This window comes from Ursus americanus, chromosome 36 (genome assembly GCF_024610735.1).
Source record: "Ursus americanus isolate L20-20 chromosome 36, mUrsAme1.1.p, whole genome shotgun sequence".
Classification (NCBI taxonomy): Eukaryota; Metazoa; Chordata; class Mammalia; order Carnivora; family Ursidae; genus Ursus; species Ursus americanus.
This window is the reverse complement of record NC_142162.1, coordinates 26662522-26682146: the sequence shown is the minus strand read 5'-3', so window position 1 is coordinate 26682146 and position 19625 is coordinate 26662522. Positions and strand designations below refer to the sequence as shown.

General features: G+C 39.8%; 1 protein-coding gene across 2 annotated transcripts; it reads right to left on the bottom strand.

Moving 5' to 3' along the window:
• Positions 1-483: 483 nt before the first annotated feature.
• On the bottom strand, positions 484-18332 carry MAPDA (N6-Methyl-AMP deaminase). Of its 2 annotated transcripts, XM_045771879.2 has the most exons (11): positions 18147-18332; positions 17762-17892; positions 17187-17247; positions 13163-13250; positions 11036-11117; positions 8182-8308; positions 6809-6889; positions 4145-4283; positions 2295-2395; positions 1520-1725; positions 484-573 (listed from the first exon to the last, which is right to left on the bottom strand). In XM_045771879.2, the coding sequence occupies exons 1-10, from the start codon at positions 18330-18332 to the stop codon at positions 1531-1533; spliced, it is 1191 nt and encodes a 396-aa protein (XP_045627835.2). In that variant the 3' UTR covers positions 484-573; positions 1520-1530. The 2 variants fall into 2 exon arrangements, with proteins under 2 accessions (XP_045627835.2, XP_045627823.2); XM_045771867.2 differs by having other exon boundaries at positions 484-1725.
• Between the last annotated feature and the right edge of the window lie 1293 nt (positions 18333-19625).

The window sequence follows — 19625 nt, the reverse complement described above, 5'->3', positions numbered from 1 at the left end:
TGCTGTTATTTCTTGTTCTTCATTTTCTCCACACTATCATTTTTTTCTTTAAGATTTATTTATTTTAGAGAAAGTGCGCATGCCCGAGCAAGGAAGGGAGCAGAGGGAGAAGGACAGAGAGAATCTCAAGACTCCCCTCTAAGTGTGGAGCCAGATGCAGTCCTCCACATGGGGCTTGATCCCAGGACCCTGAGCTCATGACCTGAGCCAAAACCAAGAGTCGAACACTTAATCAACTGCACCACCCAGGTCCCCCCCTTTTTTTTTTTTTAAAGTAAATTCTACCCCCAATATGGGGCTCAAACTCATGATCCTGAGATCAAGAGTTGCAGGTTCCCCTGACAGCCAACCAGGTGCCCCACATTCTTTCTTTTTTTGCTTGCTATGGCCATTGCTACAGAACTTAATAACATTTATATGTTTTCTTTGTGTTGCTGCCATTCCTTTTTTAATATAATCAGAATATGGAGTCTGAGTCTTAACAACTTTGTACAGAACTATTTTTATGGTGACCAGGTAGGAAAGGGAAGCTGAGATAGGAGCAATCAATTCTTCCATTCTTCGATTCAAAATCTGAAATGAAAAACTTTACTCCTATACACTTAACAATCCAGTGAGATGCATATCAAAGTTTAGACATATAAAATGGTATATATTCTCTGATATGGTGCTTAAAGTAACATGTTATATGGAGATATTTTAGTTAGGAGTTTAAATTACCCTATATCCACCATGGTGCTCTTTCAGAAACAAAACTTTGGAACAACTGGAAGTCGATGAAAGGAAATAGAAGCCTAAAGTACCTTAGACCTCCAGAAGTGTCTGGCTGGTATAGCTACATTATGGTCAAAATAACAGAAGGGTAAGGTAGGAACATTTAAAAACACCCACCACCTTGATTCCAGGGGGATCAATCATGAGAGGGGCAAAGCCAGATCTCAGAAGCTAGCTTTATCTGTCACTAGGGTCATCCAAAGTAGATTAACTCTGACTACTGGGTATTCACAAAAATCCATCGTATGCAGTATAGCCTGGAGTCAACAGTTTTGGGGAATACTTAAGGGAGTTTGAGTAAAACAAGCAAAACAAAACACAGAGCACTGTTGTCACAAGGTACAAGGTTTTGGTGGCAATCTGTTTTCACTCTCCTCATCTTTAGACTAGTTATTCCAAAACTCTTCCTCAGGAGAAACTCCTTTGATTTTCCTGGAGTTTTATGATCACTAATGGAGAGGGACTGTTAAGTCAAATCTATGGTGGAACGGGGAGTTTAGTTAGCAGCCACTTTCAAGTCCCTTCCAGTACACAGCAAGAAAGTAAGCTCTGTAAGGTAAGGTAAGCTCTGTAAGACCTCAGAGCCTGCCAGTCAGTTTAAAACATTTACTGGGCAGCAGCCATGAATAAGGTGCTGGTGATGGAGACCGTGGCACCTGGCTGTGCTTCAGAGGGAGTGGACAGTTTACTAAGCGGGATATGGCAGGAAGATCTTGGTTGCAACACACACTCAAAAGTAGTTCACCTCATTGCAGCTTAAAAATGTAACACTTTGGGTTTCAGATGATTCCACTTCCTCCTCAGTTCAGACTTGGTGCTGTCAGAAGCAAAGATGTAGTCGATGGATTCATAAGCCAGATCCCACACCTGAGACTGGGTCAAATTGAATGTTTCAGCTGCCAGCTGGTACTCTTGAGAAAGGTGTGTTGCAAAAACACCCTTATCATCGGTCTGTCAAAAAAAACACAAGACAAAAAAACCCCAAAAAACAAGAACTAAAGTTTAAAATGAACAAGGAAATGATTTTTTAAAAAACAGTAACTTATGTTTAGTCTATTTTCCTATTTACCATGCTTCTTTTAAGAGTCTAAACAGGTCTATATATGCATCCAGGCATATCTATAACTAAATAGTCCTGTTTATCCTTTTTAAAACAAAAACCAAAAACACCAGGGCAGTGGCTCTCAACCATGGCTCCATATTAAAATCACTAGGAAGCTTTTAAAATGTATCTGTGTACAGGACTCACCCCAGATCAAATGAGACAGATTCTCAAGGGCTGGATACTTGGGCATCAGTGTTTTTTTTTAATGTCCTCTGGGCACCAACAGGACCTTTACCCATAGAGCCAAACCTGAGTCACCTTGGCCCTCTGTAGCCTCTCATGCCCTGATCCTCTCTCACTCCTCTACTTGGACAGCACCCTGAGGGATGCGAGGCAGTCCGCTAGCAGTGAATGTCTATCCTGATGCAACAATGGGACGAAAAAGGAGCAAAATACTTCATACAAAACACCTTACACAGATCACAGACGGATGGGCGATGCTGTACCAGAATCCGAAATGATGCTGGTCGTAAGATGGAACTGTCTGACTTTTGATGTTTGAGGTCAAACAGAGTTCTAGATGAAAGGAAAAAGTCTCTTATTAAAAGCAGATTAGTAGACTCATTCATCAGTGTTCACCAAGTAGATATATGAGAAATTTTTCCAAGGTATGCTAATTTTCAATAATTCATTACTTTACAGAATTGACCTTACGTGTGAAAATTTGTAGTTCAATTAGTGTGCTGTAACTTTTGGCAGCAAATATACCAGGCAGGGAATTAATATCCCCTTCACAGTGATGTGCTTTATTTTATCCAAAATGGAGAGGAAAGAGAAATGCTGTGAGCCAGTCACTGTGGAGAAAGCAGGGAAGAATCATGAAGGAATTTTGGAAGGGTTGCTGTACTTCTTCCTGGTCTTATAGTGGAGACTAAAACAAAATGATAGCACTGCCTGAGGGCTACGGTATTATAAAAAGCCACGAGCAGGAATGGACTTAAAGAAAACCCCTAAACTCCTTTACTCAGACAACCATCCATTCACTGTCTGCTGCAAGTAAGTCCTTCTTAAGAATGACTTCTATTATTAACAAATTCCTGCCTTGACACACTATATTGAGCTCCCCAGCCAGAGCAGAAATACTTCACTGACTTGGTTGATGGTGTCTGCTCAGTATGATAAGGCAGCCTCAACATATGGCCACTCAGTCCAAGGGATGGCAGCCTGGCCCCCTCACACTGCTGGGTGCAGAGCTGGGCCACCACACTAAGATCGCTATGCAAGTGGTTTCTATTTTCTCAACTTCTGTGGATGTTTAAAAATGTCCTTCTTAAAAGAAAAAAAATCTCATTATGAATTGTTGAAAACTCTAAGTAATTAAAAAACACACAGCCACATACAAGTGTTTTTACAAACTGATAAAATTGTAAATTTAGCAAATTGATCATTCAGTAAAATGGTTTTCAGCCAACTACTTTTTTGCCTCCAGAGAAGGCCTTCCCTGACCATCCAATTGAAAGTGGTTATCTCATCACTATTATATCAAACTGTTTCATTTTCTTCAAAGAACATAACACTGACATTTTTTTGTGTAACCGTTTAATGTCTCTCTTACCTATGCTAGAATATAAATTCCTTGAGAAAGAAACCCTGCCTGTTTTGTTTACTGCGCTATTCCTAGCAATTTGAACAGTGACTGAAACAGAATAGGCACTTCATAAATATTTGTTGTTACATAAAAGCAGCTTCAGGGACACATATATAGACAAGTGTGTAACAGTCAATACACATACAAAAATATGTTTTGGAATCTTCCGTAATTCTTAATTTTAAAATAAATGTCACACATTTTCATAACACATATTAATTTGGTTAAAGTCATTTTAAAATACTAGATGACTCTTATTCCTTCAAAATAATAATTACTGAGTTCCGAGAACTGGGCAATGTAGCAGTGAACAAGACAGACAAGGGGCCTGCTTTCATGGAGCTTATATTCTAAAGGAAGCTAAAACTTTCTGTTACTTAAATAAGGCTCAGGAGGCACATGCACCAAGCAACTTTTAATTTCTAAGTGACATTTATATATTTTTTGTTTTTTAAAGATTTTATTTATTTATATGCCACAGAGAGAGAGAGAGAACAAGCAGGAGGAGCGGCAGGCAGAGGGAGAAGCAGGCTCCCCGCTGAGCTTAACCAACTGAGCCACCCAGGTGTCCCTGACACATATATTTAGAACAGTACTTCTGCACATATGGGTTGCAACCTGGTGGCTGGGGACAAACGTAGAGTCTTATCTGGAGGATGTGAAGCCCTAAGCCTTACCCAGTGGTATCTGGTGTTGCCTCACGAAGTCTACCAGAGCCAGGGATCCTCCCTCAGAGGAGTTGAGAAATGTCCCATGCCCAATTCTGTCAGGAAGCAGATCCAGAAGTATTTGTGTTTCTTTGTTTTGGTTTGGAATCTCAAAAAAAAAAGGGGGAGAGACGGCATTAATAACCCCTTTCAGCGGTTCTTAAAGGTACTTATTTCTGTAGCCAGCCACTTTGTCCCTCAGAGAAGATAATGGAGACATTTGGGAAGCTGAACTACCTATACTTTCCCAGCTGTCTTCTTTGCCTTTATTTTCCCATTCATTTCCCAATATTCTCCTAGATTCATTTCAATGATGATAATAATTATAGTTAATAAGAGTAATAATAATAAACACTTTTAGACCTGCTTTGTGCCTTTTCACATAAATTCTCCTTTAAACCTCACAAGTATCTTACAAAGTTAAGGTAAAAAAATTAAAGTTCAGAAAAAGTAACAGGATCAACTCGGGAGCAGAAATGAAATGAGAAAGAGACCAAATTTCTTTCCCTTTTCTTTTTTTCCTTCTACATTACACTTCTCTACACTTGGAATTTCTTCAGATATACCTACCTAACTTTTGTGGTTCTATTTTTTTTTTTTTTAAGATTTTATGTATTTATTCGACAGAGATAGAGACAGCCAGCGAGAGAGGGAGCACAAGCAGGAGGAGTGGGAGAGGAAGAAGCAGGCTCACAGCGGAGGAGCCTGATGTGGGGCTCGATCCCAGAATGCCAGGATCACGCCCTGAGCCAAAGGCAGACACTTAACCGCTGTGCCACCCAGGCGCCCCTGTGGTTCTATTTTTTTTTTAAAAAGTTGTGTAAGGTCATAGAGCTATATCTGACTCCAGGGCCCAGATTGTCTGTGCAGTGTGCTCATGTTTTATTTTATTTTTTATTTATTTTTTTTTTAAGGATTTTATTTATTTATTTGAGAGAGAGAGAGAGAGAGAGAGAACGAGTGTGAGTGGGATGGGGGGAGGGACACAAGGAGGAGAGAAACTCAAGCAGACTCCACGCAGAACCCACACAGGGCTTGATCTCACAACCCTGAGATCATGACCTGAGTGGAAATCAAGAGTCGGACACCTAACCAACTGAGCCACCCAGGCATCGCATTCATGTTTTATTTTGACACGGCCAACTGCGTACATACCACAACTACCCTGAAAAGGTCTAGCTGTACTCTTTATCTACTAGATAGCCTACAAGGCAAATGACCGTAACACGTTGAAATGAAATGTTTTGTATTTAACAGATCAAACAAGAAAAGCAACAGAATAAAGAAAATTAAAAATTTTAAAAACAAATAGACAAAAGAAAAAGAAAAGCAACAGAGATTAAGGTAAAGAAAGGGTTCTGATCTGATGCTGTGCACAAGGACCACAGATAACTGGTCACAGTAACACATGTTGACTGTTCCATTTCATTGACCAAGAGCTTCAGTCAGACATCAGTTAGGTTAGCAAGAGAATGTCCTATGAGTGAAAGATCTTTTTTTTTTTTTTAAAGATTTTATTTATTTATTTGACAGAGACAGCCAGCGAGAGAGGGAACACAAGCAGGGCGAGTGGGAGAGGAAGAAGCAGGCTCCTAGCGGAGAAGCCTGATGTGGGGCTCGATCCCAGAACACTGGGATCACGCCCTGAGCCGAAGGCAGACGCCTAACGACTACGCCACCCAGGCGCCCCGAAAGATCTTTTTGATCAGAATGTGCAAACATAGATCCTAGATTTTAAGTTCTGCCACCAGATTACTGACTCTGCTTATACACATGAAAAACATCAGTATTGACAAGAAATTCCAATTTTTTCCTTAATCTTTAAATCATGATGCTATTCAACCTTTATACATTACTGCATTTAATATTCACAAATAACCCTGTGAGGTAAGTAGCCTAAGTATTATTTCCTGCACTTGAGACAATAAATTCCAGACTCATCAAGCGGTATACATTAATCATGTATAGCTTTTTGTATGTCAAAAAGAAAAAAAGGAAAGGAAAGGAAAGGAAAGAAAAAGGTAGAAATACTGAGGTATAAAGTAAATCCAACTGTAAAATAGGGGAAAGTGTAGCTGACCCCTTGTTTGCCTCACAGTGATGTGCTTAAGAAAGTGACTGTTCTCCAGCCTTTATTTGTACATTATCTGTCATTGTGCTCATGTTGCCAAGGAGCTGGGGCCCAATGAGGGGCACCCGATCTTCTGATGAGCCTTAAAAAATAATGATGAGCTACTTCCTTTCTCGCCAGTGCATGTGATACACTCAGGTCCCTTACCCTATGAGGACAAGTGAGATGCACTGGTGCTTTTCTCGGTGTCAGCTTGCCAATGACAAGACTGATGATGAAAACGTAGGCATTTTCTCTAGTAAGATGTCAACAGCTGTTTTAAGGACACAGTGGTAGTGTGAGTCAACAGCCACCCTCAGGAATGACAAAAACAAAAACAGTAACAAAAGGGGCTAAAGCAAGTCATACCTTTATCATTATAATTTACATTTAAAAACATTTCTATTTTCCTCCTCTTCTACTTTTTTTTTTTTTACCTCCGGGTTTACTTTTAGCCATTTATAAATGATTATTATTTTCACTGTAATCTATCTTCTCCAGCCTAATTTTACAATATTATTTACCTCTGAAAGATGCAATGCCAACTTCAGGCCTGCTTTTTTAGCTTCTAAAAGAGGTTCCAAGAAGTCTTTCGCTTTTCCTACCTTGAAGATAAAAGTTAAAATGAAGATGCATGAGAATTCTAGGCAAACTGATGGCAAGGGAAAAAATGGCAGATCGATTCATTTGAAAATTTCATTTGTAAAGCACCTACAATGTGCTAGACACTTTAGAGAATATAAAGTTGGTAAAGACACAATCCCTACCCTCATGAATGTTAAGTCACGTTTCAGTGAACCTGAGGTCATTCAGCCATGCTAGATATAGAGGTCACCAAATTTTATTTCTGTAAGGAAATCTAGATATCTAGTGCTAAGGAGGAGAACTCACCTGATTCAGGAACCTGTATGATTACAGCAAAGAAAGCTTCTACCCAAGTGGATGAAAGAAAAGCACAATAGTCTAGGTTTAAACAAAACCATAAGAACCAGTTTCGTGGGACTCTCTAAATCCAGTGGTTTTCAACCAGGGGCAATTACACCACCCCCCAAAGGGACACTTGGCAGTATCTGGAAACATTTTTGGTTGTCACAACTAAAAGGGTGCTACTAGTATCTAGTAGGTAAAGAAGACAGGAATGCTACTAAACATCCTGCAATACACAGGACATCCTCCCAGGACAAAGAATTATTGGCCCAAAATGTCAATAGTGACACAAGTGAGATACTGTGCTTGAATCTGACATTCACGAAGCTCTAGGCCAGCCTATCTTAATTGGGGGTTCTATGAGATAATTAAGGTCTAGCCATAATTAAATATTATTTATTAGACAGGCACTGTATGTAATGAATTAATTTTTCTCCTCTCATTCAAATCTTATTCTTTTTTGGAGGGCTTAATTCTTTCACAGAATCCTGGTTGAGAACAGCTGCTGTGGACATTCTGGTCATCCATTCTTTTCTTTTCTTTTCTTTTCTTTTCTTTTCTTTTCTTTTCTATTCTTTTCTTTTCTTTTCTTTCTTTTTGACATACAAAAAGAATAGGTCTTTTTTTTTTTTTAAGATTTTATTTATTTGAGAGAGAGGAAGAGAGAGACGAGCAGGGGGAGAGGGAGAAGCAGACTCCCTCCTGAGCAGGGAGCCACAACGTGGGGCTTGATCCTAGGACCCTGAGATCATGACCTGAGCTGAAGGCAGATGCTTAACTGACTGAACCACCTAGGTGCCACGCCCTGCCTATTTTTTTTTTTTTTTTAAGATTTTATTTAAGAATAGGGCTTCATCTACTGGGAGAGTCTGCTAGACCTCTGGAGAACGCAGGATGCCCCAAGCTAATCCTTAGCCCCAAGCTGATTCTACTTTTCAGAAATAAAATGTATTTAGGAAAAATGGCTTACAGTAGGGTCTCCACTGAGGTCAAGGCCAAGAACTGTATTGTCAGTAGAGAGAAAGAACTCTTCAGCAAGTTTAACGGTCTCCTTGGCTACTGAAGGGCCACCTCTTCTGTCGATTGCTATCAAATACCTTTAATATAAGAAAAACACAGCTGAAAACAAATACAGTGAGGATGAAAAAGACAATTCTGAGTATGGCCAGAAAGGTATGGCAAGCTACATGTAAAAATTACTTAGTAGAAATATATCCTGACAGGACAGCTTACTTTGCCAGAGGGAAAGACATAAATTCCTAGATAGCACCAAACATCTAGTTAGTGTTCAAATTCTTAAATGTTTCGTTTTTTTTTAATTCTTACATTTGTTTTTTAGTTTGATTTGGAATTCAGCTAAAGTCCACACATTGTGTTGGTCAATGCATCCCAAGTCTCTTTTAATCTAGAGGCACTCCCTCCATGCCCCACCTTACCCCTTCTCCACAAACCCTCACCACTTTTCTTGAATTTATTTCTTGAATTTAAAGAAACCACATTCTTTGTTCTATAAAGTTTCCTACAATGTGCGTTTTGCTGAGTGAATTCCTGTTGTTAACCTGTTTCTCCTGTCTCTTATATTGCCTATAAATCGAAAATTGGATCTAGTCTAGAGGCTTGATCAGACTCAATTTTTTAGCAAGAGTATTTCATAAGTGGTGGTGTGTTCTCTCATCAGGAGACTTAGATCCATTATTTCATTGAGTGTTAAAAAACTGGTAATATTCTAATTCAAACACGTATCCAATAGCTGATACAAATTTATTCTTCATGTTAGCTGGAATTCTACAAGGCATCTAATACCCAGAGAACCCCTGTTAATATTGCATAATTTTCCTCCAGCATTTATTAATTTATCTATTTTTTTACACACAAATGAAATTCCTCCAACATTTATTTATTTACAAAATTTGGATCAACTATATGTAAATGCAGTCTTTTTTTTTTAAATGATTTCTCCTGCCATTAAATAATGTTAGAAAACAATATAAATCATATGAACATAACATAATGTAACTGTCCTCTGCTAAATATTTTAGGATGTTTTCCACTTTTTGTTATAAATAACACTACAGGGACGCCCGCGTGGCTCAGTCGGTTAAGCATCTGCCTTGGGCTCTGGTCATGATCCCGGGGTCCAGGGACTGGCCCAGTGCTGGGCTCCCTGCTCAGCAGGGAGTCTGCTTCTCCCTCTGTCTTTCCCTTTTGCTCATGCTCTCTCTCTCACATTCTCTCTCTCAAATAAAATCTTTAAAATAAATAAACAAATAACACTACAATAAAGAATCTTACAAAAAATCAATTTATTTCTTTAGGATACATTTCTAGAAGTGGAGTGCTGGGTCAGAAGGAAACATTTTTATACATCTTAATACATACTGCTTTTTAAAGGGGTTTTATTTATTACACATACTTACTAGCAATGTGTAAGTTCACAAACAGTGGTTATTACCCTGTTTTGGGGGGACTACTGAAATGGCATCATAATATTTCTTTTTAAAATTATCTGATTGGGGTGCCTGGGTGGCTCAGTCAGTTGAGCATCCAACTTTTTTTTTTTTTTAAGATTTTATTTATTTATTTGACACAGAGAGAGAGACAGCCAGAGAGAGAGGGATCACAAGCAGGGGGAGTGGGAGAGGAAGAAGCAGGCTCCCAGCAGAGCAGGGAGCCCAATGCAGGGCTTGATCCCAGGACCCTGGGATCACGCCCTGGGCCGAAGGCAGACGCTTAATGACTGAGCCACCCAGGTGCCCCAAGCATCCAACTCTTGATTTCGGCTCAGGTCATGATCTCAGGGTTGTGAGATCAAGCCCCACATCAGGCTCCATGCTCAGCGGGGAGTCTGCTTGAGATTCTCTCTCTTCCTTTCCCTCTGACCCTCCCCCACCTCCTGCACACTTTCTCTCTCAAATAAATCTTTAAAGAAAATAAAATTATCTGATTAGTGAGATTAAATAGTTCCCTATACACTTATTGGTCATTTGTTGGTCTTCATTTCTGAATTTTCTTTTTGTCTTTTGCCTGCTTTTTTTGGGGAGCGGTGTGGGTATTAGTCTAGTTAAGCTTAATTTGGAGAGATTTTATAGCCAGGAACTATATAGGTAGCTTTCTTCCTCCAAGGACTTATTGAGACCTGATTATGTGTCACCTCTGCTCTAAGTACTAACAAAGGACAAGGTTCCTGGCCTCATGAATTTACACTCTAGAGGATATGTACGCACAAATAAAACAAAATAATTTCTGATCTTGTTAAAGAAGAGTGCCATAAAGGAAATAAAAAGGATTACGAGAGGATTTGGGGGGACACTTTAGATAACATGGTCAAAGAAGGCCCCTCTGAGCAAGTGATAGCCAAATTGAGAACTCAATAATGAAAAGCCAGCCATGCAAGGATATGGCGGGAAGTGTGTTCTAGGCAAAACTAACAGTACAAAGGTGCTGAGGTGGGAAAGTCTTGGCCTATTTGAGGAACAGAGAGCAAACCAGTGTGTAATAATGACAAGTGGTCCACGTAAGGCTGTTGAAGTAAGAGAGGCAGCCAGATCATGTGGGACCTTATAGGCCACAATGGGCCAACAATGGGAAGAGCAACGGGAAGCCGTACTTCTCTAGAGCAACAGTACTCAGAATTTTATTGTCACATGAATAAATTCAGAACAGCATTCTCAACTTTAAGCAATAAATTTCTTGACTCCATTTTTCTAAGATAAACATCAGTTACTGTTTGATTTATAAAAATCTATTACATGCATGATCAAAATAATAACATTTTCACATTCTAGCTTTTTCAATGGTGACCACTAAGGTACAATGCTTCTTACCTAACATCAATGTCTATGTTTTCTTGTTTGGACTGTTTTATACCCTCAAGTACAGATTCCACATAAGTCTTTTTAGTCATTCCTGGAAAGGACATAAAGAAAGTATTGGTAAAGAGATCATCTGCCATTTCATCCTTCAACATTAACATCCTTCTATGAACAATCACATTTTCACTTTATGCTGTGACAAGGGCATGATTAAAGACGAGGTAAAACATAGCCGTATGGGTACACTTTCATAAATGCTAACAGTGCTTTAATAAATTTTTTAAAAATGAAGTACTAGAAAGCAGAAATGGAAAAAAAGACATAAAATATAAGCCCATTTAAAAATTATTCTTAGATTCAACAGACATAAAACTACTCTCACAGGGGCGCCTGGCTGGCTCAGCTGGTAGAGCGTGCAATTCTTGATCTTGCGGTCATGAGTTCAAGCCCTGTGTTCAGTGGGAAGCCTAGTTAAAAACAAACAAACTAAAAAACAAAACTATTCTCCCAAATTGCTATAAAAATCTAAAATGCCTGTTCTAACAAAACAAGAAGAGCCCTTTTCTAATGCCTGTCCCTAAAAAAACAGAAACAAAAACAAACCATTTCTCTTTACTAGCAGAATGTTTTCCTGCTGGTCCAGAAAAAAAATCCCCTCTTGGGTTCCTGCCTCTTCAATCCTGGCCAGGCTCAGTGTTTCCATCCAGGGCACTAGAGCAGTTCTTCCAGTTTTGGGTCTCCAGAACAACCTCCTCTACAGTATTCTCGTACCCAATAATAAAATGCTTACTTTTGGCAGGAAATTTCCAATAACACACAAAATTATAAAGAAAAAAATGAGTAACCTATAATCCCACCACTCAGAGATAACCACTCTCTGTTTTTCTAAGTATACATATCTTTTTGAATAAATGAGAAGCTACTAGGTACATATGTATCCTGTTCAGTCACTTAATACAGTCCTGTATTGAGTGTTATACCCAAGTCTTTATAGTATCTTTGCAAATATTTTTAACGGTTGCCTCACACTCCATTAACCTTTATTTAACCTTTCCCCTGTTGTTGCGCATCAGGTTAGCGTCCCTCTTGGAATCTCCATTCAAAGAGCAAAGTAGCTCTAATAAGTGGCAGGTTTCTTCTCTCCTTCCCTTTTACTATCCTCACCAGTGTAATTTGGATCTGATCCTACAATTTAAAAATGTGAGATAAGAATCTTCTGCTTGGGGGCGCCTGGGTGGCACAGCGGTTAAGCGTCTGCCTTCGGCTCAGGGCGTGATCCCGGCGTTATGGGATCGAGCCCCACATCAGGCTCCTCTGCTCTGAGCCTGCTTCTTCCTCTCCCACTCCCCCTGCTTGTGTTCCCTCTCTCACTGGCTGTCTCTATCTCTGTCGAATAAATAAATAAAATCTTAAAAAAAAAAAAAAAGAATCTTCTGCTTGTCCCATTTCAACACTTACTTTATGTAGTTTTAAAAAGTTTATCCCCTGAATGACTGGGCTGCACATGTCAGGGTGCAAGATGAACTGGCAGGGCCTTTTCAGGTCACAGACAAAGGACTAAGAGGGGCCCAATGACACTACATAATATCTCTCCATGCTGCCCTTACGAAAAGAGGGTTTCAGGAAATTTCTCTAGACCACATCCAGATCCATTCATCTCCATCCAGAGAGGTTTTACCACCGCACCGCTTGATCCTGGCCTAAGATCCAGGCCTAAAATCAGTCTCTGAGAAGTGACTGAAAAACTTTAATTTCTGTATTGTCATAAAACATGACTCAGCATCTACTCAGTGACACTGTCTCACAAGTGCCCTTGATGTAAGGAGCAAGAAACAGCCTCTGTTTAAGACAGCGTAACTCTAAGGAGCAAGTATTATTTTTCCTCAGAGTGAAAAAAATACACAAGAACCAACAAAATTTTTGCAGGCCTTTTAATTTCCCTTAAACAGATAACCCTTGACCTGATTTTTTAACTCAACAACTCATTAATAATGTACATCAGAAGATTTGGACTGTTAAAAAAACAAACAAAAACACAAAAAAAAGATTTGGACTGCTGACTCTACAACACTGTAAAAGTGCTTCATATTCTCATAAACACACGAATCATCAAAGCATAGAGGAAAAAAGTGCATTTACCTGTGGCATTCTCTCTTCTGGGTGTGCTCCGTAGTTCCAGGTACTTGACACCATCATCTGCAAATTCTTTAATAACATCTTTTGTGACCTGATAGTTAAGGCAACCAACACAATATTGATAATGTTAGTGTAAGGGTCCCAACGAAAATGCCAAATGCTACAGCTTTATTTCACGTACGAAATTCGATTTGCAAAAAATGTTGCAAGTCTCTCATGTGGTTAAGGTGACCTGCTTTGTCATTACCCCCCGCTGGAGACTGTGATAAGACTGTAACACTTCCAAGAGTTCCCATCACAACCCTCATTCTCACATGAAATCCAAATCTGCACATCACACACACTTTTTATTTCTCTTCTTTCATTTTAGCCATTTCTCCATTTCCTAGTGCTCATGGCAGCTGATAAAACAGAGAAATGAGGCAAAACTAAAAGTACTTATGAGTGTGTAGTGTGGTACTAGGGAGGTACGTATGGAAATAAGTGGCTAAAACAATTAGACATTACTGACGTACCATTTAAAGTCATGGCTTAAAGTTCCTATTCAAGTTATTTATGAGTAAGTTGTATTCTTCAAGAGTTTCTTCAGGCAGGGTGAAATTTTCCCTAGGAGTACTTAGAAAAATCTCTCTTTGGCAAAGAAAATGGGTGATAAATATGAGTAAAATGGTATCTAATTAGCACAAATTTCAACAATCCAAAAATGACTAAATGACCAGGGTAAATGATATCAAAAGGATGAAGGCATGTTTTCCTTCTCTGCCATCAATCCAGAAAGAATACCAAATCTAGAAGGACCAGGTTGGAAATGCTGTGACAACCAGCTCTAGCTAGTCCTTGTAGTTGGTACCCTAATCTTAACCTGTTTTGACTACATGCACATGTGCAGGCAAGTGCAGTGTCCTGGCAAAGGAACAAGGGCTGGCTGATTGTGTAGACAGTGCCTAACACTTTGGTGGATTCATCGTAATCCAAGATCTGGGCTTCATCTGGTTGTGCTTGTGTGTGTGTGTGTGTGTGTGTGTGTGTGTGTGCGCGTGTTTAATTAAAGCCAAAAAGGAATTTATTATAATATTACAATATAAATATACTGAACTCAGATTTACCAGGAGGTCTGGAGAATCAGCCTCAGAGACTACACAGCTCAGGACAAGACAAAAGCATTCAAAATCAGATGATACTCTTGGACCAAGCAAGACACCACTGCTTCCTCCACCACCGGGCATGGCCCTGAAGCTTCTGTACCATCATCACAGGCACTGGACCCCATGGCACTGCTGCCCCCCAAATTCCATGTTGGTGCCAATGCTACCACCAGAGTGTGGGCCTCATCTATGCAGGCTGAGGAACTGCATCTTGTCACTGGCTCCAGAGCAGACACACAGAGGCCAATTCCCTCTACCCCAGCTCACATGTGGCTAATGCAGAAGCCTATCTGTTATGTATGCAATGACAAGGAGGGTGAAGTGAGGGTATGAAGTGGCAGTCCTCAGTGACTGATGAGACCATAGCTACTATCCAAGGCACCCTCTTTCCTGGTTTCTTGAGCTACCAGTGAAACCCAATAGAACAACAGAAGGCTGTCGGCAAGTGTGGAATGAGAGCAATGGGAAAATTTATCTAGGCCACAGTGAGGCCTGTGGAATCATCCCTACACAGGTCCAATACACTTCCTTGGGGTCCACGTGTGTGTCTGCCAGATTCAGCCCTTTCTGCTCCATGCTGCAACGGGTACTGAGGACAACTCTTATTCAAGCTCCTTCTTCAGTTAGAGTTCGTCACAATTAGTTAAGTTTCCGCTTATTCAAAGGATGGTAAGACTGCATCTCTTGAATGAGAAAGAGCATGGGCTCTGGAACCAAAGATAGTCAATTCTGCCACTTTTTTTTTTTTTAAAGATTTTATTTATTTATTTGACACAGAGAGAGACAGCCAGAGAGAGAGAGAGAGAGAGAACACAAGCAGGGGGAGTGGGAGAGGAAGAAGCAGGCTTTCAGCGGGGGAGCCTGAGGCGGGGCTCGATCCCATAACACTGGGATCACACCCTGAGCCGAAGGCAGACGCTTAACGACTGAGCCACCTAGGCGCCCCTCAATTCTGCCACTTACTCTCTCTGTGAGTGACATGGAACAAGTTACATGTAATCAATTTAAGCCTCAGGGGTTTTTTCATCTGCAAAAAGGGAATAAAAACACCCGCCTCAGAAAGTTGTCTTGAATGTAGTGTCTGGCACATGTAATAGTTAATATAATTGTCTCAAGCACATTCCAATCCTTTCTCTTTGAGATTACATCCAGGTCATCTTAACTAGACTGTTAAGTGATCCACACACTCTTGGTCCCACATTTATGAACAAACAATCTCTTGGCTAACTTCCACACAGGGTTCATTTATTGTATGTGAATGTTATTATAATCACTCTCAATGTCATCCTTCTGAACCACCTAAAGTTGCACATTTTAGTACCACTAAGTCAAATCACAGAATCGTAATTCCTTAACTCATTTTATATTTTTTAAAAGATTTATTTATTTGAGAGAGAAAGAGAGAGACTGAGTGCGTAGGCGTGCGCAAGGGTGTGCACAAGTGCGTGATTGTGCAAGAGTTGGGGGAGGGGCAGAGGGAGCAGAGGACTCCCCACTGAGCCTAAGGCAGGGCTCAATTTCATGACCCTAAGATCTTGACCTGAGCCGAGCACCCAGGGGCGCCTCCTTACCTCATTTTATTTTTAATAGTTTATTTATTTGAGAGAGAGCAAAAGAGAAAGCACAAGTAGTGGGGAGGGGCAGAGGGAAAGGGAGAAGCGGACTTCTGCTGACGCAGGTCTCAATCCCAGGACCCTGGGATCATGACCTGAGTCGGAAGGCAGACGCTTAACTGGCTGAGCCACCTAGACGCCCCTTACCTCATTTAAATAAAGCTTTTTACCAACTTTGAAATGAATAAAATAATGAGCATGGCATTATTGTAGCCCTAGATAAGCTCTCAGAATCCAAGATTTCATCAGTTTTGCTCTGTTACAATCAACAACAGAAAGTGGGACAATCCTAGCAGCATTCAGTGGTACCTGCTGAGTGGCTAATTAGACAATCCTCCTTTGGGTTCTTATAAATCCCTGTGTGTATCTCTAACACACAGCTTACCTTATCATGTTGGTTTTATCTGCTTAGGGGTCTGTCTCTCTAACCTAACTATAAATTCCTCAGGGGGCAAGGACCATGTCCATCTATCTTCCAGGCTTTAGCGGAGTGCCTAGAACACTGTGGGCACTTGGGCAACTTTTGCTGAACTAAACTTTTCGAGTTAACTCTCCTCCAAAAGGTGACTGATTTACTTAATACTTATCATGAGGATCAGTCTCAGGCAAGAAGGAAAATTCTTTCCTGACCAGTCAAAAGTGAGTTCTTGAGAAACAAAGGCTGTACCTCTTACTCTGCATTTTTTTCTAATGGTTAAGAATACCGATAGGATTCTGTTTTTCTCCATCTACAAAGAGTACATTTTAAAATGTTACCCTAGTCAGACGATGATACAGAAGCCAGTCTTCCATATCAGAGTCTGGTATCACAGAGCAACAGATACGAGAACACAGGGGTGTCCTCTAGTCCTTCAACCCCAGAGGGAAGGACTAGGGATTAACCATTCAATCTCTAAGTACTTCTTGAACTTCATTCTCTACACTGTCCACTCAGGCAGTTAAAGTATCTCAAGCAATGCAGATAAAGCCTTATCAAAGAAATGCCCATCTACTGTCAAATATTTAATATAATATGTTATATATGGAAAACAGGACAAGAGTTTATCCTCTGTGTAACAGAATACATTGATCTTGGTTCTTTTCTCAGATCTTTTACAATGAATGTAGTCTTTTGATATTAGCTCTTGGCAAATGTCTTACATTGGTTTTGAAAAGAGCTGCCATAAAAAAGCGGAAAATATTTTTCATTTGACTCTTGATGTGCAATACCAGAAAGGCATAAATTACTTAATGATTTTTAAACCACTCTAAAAATTCTTCATTTCTCACCATTAGAATATCTTCAGGGCTATTAGTAAGTTGATGAATAATCTGAAACATCTGGAAACATCTGCAACAGGAAAAGTTTGAACATATTCTAGTCATCAAAAACTTGTCACTCAAGACAAACCCACTAAATTCAATGAATATATTTTAGGCTAATACTAGTTATATATTATAAAAAACTATATAGAATAGGTTTTTCAAAAATTACACTGATCTGGAAGGATAATCAAATGACTGAAAACAAAATGTTACTTTTAAGGGGGAAATACTAGTTTTCCTTTGCCACACCCCCGCCCCCTGCTAATAGCAGCAAACAGGGAGAAAATTCAATAAGCCTACATTTTCGCGTCTAAAGAATATTCTAATACAGTATAACTTTACAAACAACATAAATCATGAAAAATACTGTCAACGGTCTAACAGGTGGAAAAAAATGCTATATGTCAAGGTATACTCTTCACACCAGATGGCTACCCAATTCCTTTAATTACTAAAATCTGGATTCTTACAGACTATTTACAATCTCAAAACAGTCATAGAGAGAAAAAGAAGTATGTCCACAACCTCCCCAAACTCACTCTTCTAAAGTTCTTTTTTTTCCCTTGTTAATCACAGTCATCTGATCATGGATTTTAAGATCTGGCTTCTTGGCTATCAGTTTCTTCATGGTTTTAGAACTAATGGATCCATTCAGATGGGCATGAAGTTCCTAAAACAAGAGAATACAATCAGTAAAAACTTCTCAAGTATCCACTAGATTCACAGCATCCTGCCAGGTACCTGATGTTTGTAATCTGCACTAGGTAAATTGCCTACTGGATGTAGTTACATAACTTTTAAAGTTTACAAAATTTACAAACTCTACCTATAAAATTTACTTTTCTTTGTGGGAAAAAAATCTAAACAAACATAGACATCCTTATAATTAGCAACCACTCCAAAATTCTGTGGTTGAATTCTCACCACTTTAGGTAATTCTGAGTAAAAGGCTGTCTTCCACGGCTGTCGGTGTTCTTCTGTTTCCATCGTGATGTCGCAGAATAACAAGGTCTTTCTCCAAATAGTCTTACTCTTGTTAGGAACAGTACAATGTGCTTCAGTCAGTAAGTTCTGTGGTCTTGAATTTCCTTCAGATTGCTTTATGTCCATACATTTTGATAAGATAATCTGTATATATGTAGCTCTGGGCTCAGCTTCCCCTATTTAAACAAACGTGAACATTTTCAGATGTTGACATAAAAACAAAGAAACAGAATTTTGCCACTTTATTCCTCAAAAGACAAAAAGCCCCTTCAATGCTATTTAAGCCAATTAACAATCTAACCTAGAAATAAGAAAAGGCCTCAAACTGGTAAGAAGTGGGTGAAAATCTGAAATTTAGTAAGGTGTATTCCTTACCTTAGACCTTTCTATAAAACTACTACTTTTTTTAAAAAGATTTTATTTATTTGAGAGAGAGTGTGCACATGAACAGGGGCCGTGGGAAGGGCAGAGGGAGAGGGAAAAGCAGGCTCCCGCTGAGCAGGGAGCCCCATGCAGTGCTTTGTGGGGCTGGATCCCAGGACCTTGGAGTCATGACCCAAGCTGAAGGCAGATGCTTAACCAACTGAGTCACCCATGCGCCCCTGTAAAAGTACTTCTGAAAGTAGAAATTTAAAGCCTATTTTGGGTAAAAAGTGACATTTTTGAGCTGTTTGAAGATGTAAAGGAAGGGCGGAGGCAGTGGAATCAGATGGACCCACATTAATCCTTATACCAGTTCTGTCATTTAGTAGCTGTATGGCCTTAGTTACTAAACTAATGGTTTCAGTCTCCTTATTTGTAAAAATGGGATAAAAATGCAGAGTAGCTCTGAGGATTAATAAAGTAATTTAAATTTCCCTCTGCTATGCTCCCATATAATTCAGTGACTACCTTTAAATTAGCACTTTATCACACTGTATCCCAGTCACTGTTTTTTGTTTTGTTTTGGCTTGTTTGGTTTTTTTTTTTTTAAAGTACGCTCCATGCCCAGCACGGAGCGCAACACAAGGCTTAAATCAAGACCCTGAGATCAGGGGCGCCTGGGTGGCTCAGTCGTTAAGCGTCTGCCTTCGGCTCAGGTCATGATCCCAGCGTTCTGGGATCGAGTCCCACATTGGGATCCTCTGCTGGGAGCCTGCTTCTCCCTCTCCCACTCCCCCTGCTTGTGTTCCCTCTCTCACTGCCTCTCTGTCAAATAAATAAAATCTTTATATATAAAAAAAAAAGACCCTGAGATCAAGACCTGAGCTGAGATCAAGAGTCTAATGCTTAACCAACTGAGCCACTCAGGTGCCCCATCCCAATCACTGATTTACTTGTCTTTCTTCCCCACTAGACCATAAACTTCAGAAGAACAAGGACTATGGCTAATTCTACCTCCCTAACACCTAGGACAGTGTCTAGCACATTGTAGGTGAT

Bases quoted from the DNA above. Each gene is read 5' to 3' on its own strand.
- MAPDA (XM_045771867.2), bottom strand. From the start codon at position 18,332: ATGGACATAAAGCAATCTGAAGGAAATTCAAGACCACAGAACTTACTG. The intron at 17,893-18,146 runs GTGAGAATTCAA...CTCTTGTTTTAG, and splicing joins ACTCAGAATTACCTAAAGTG to GAACTTCATGCCCATCTGAA. The intron at 6,890-8,181 runs GTAAGCCATTTT...TTTATCTTCAAG, and splicing joins ACCTCAGTGGAGACCCTACT to GTAGGAAAAGCGAAAGACTT.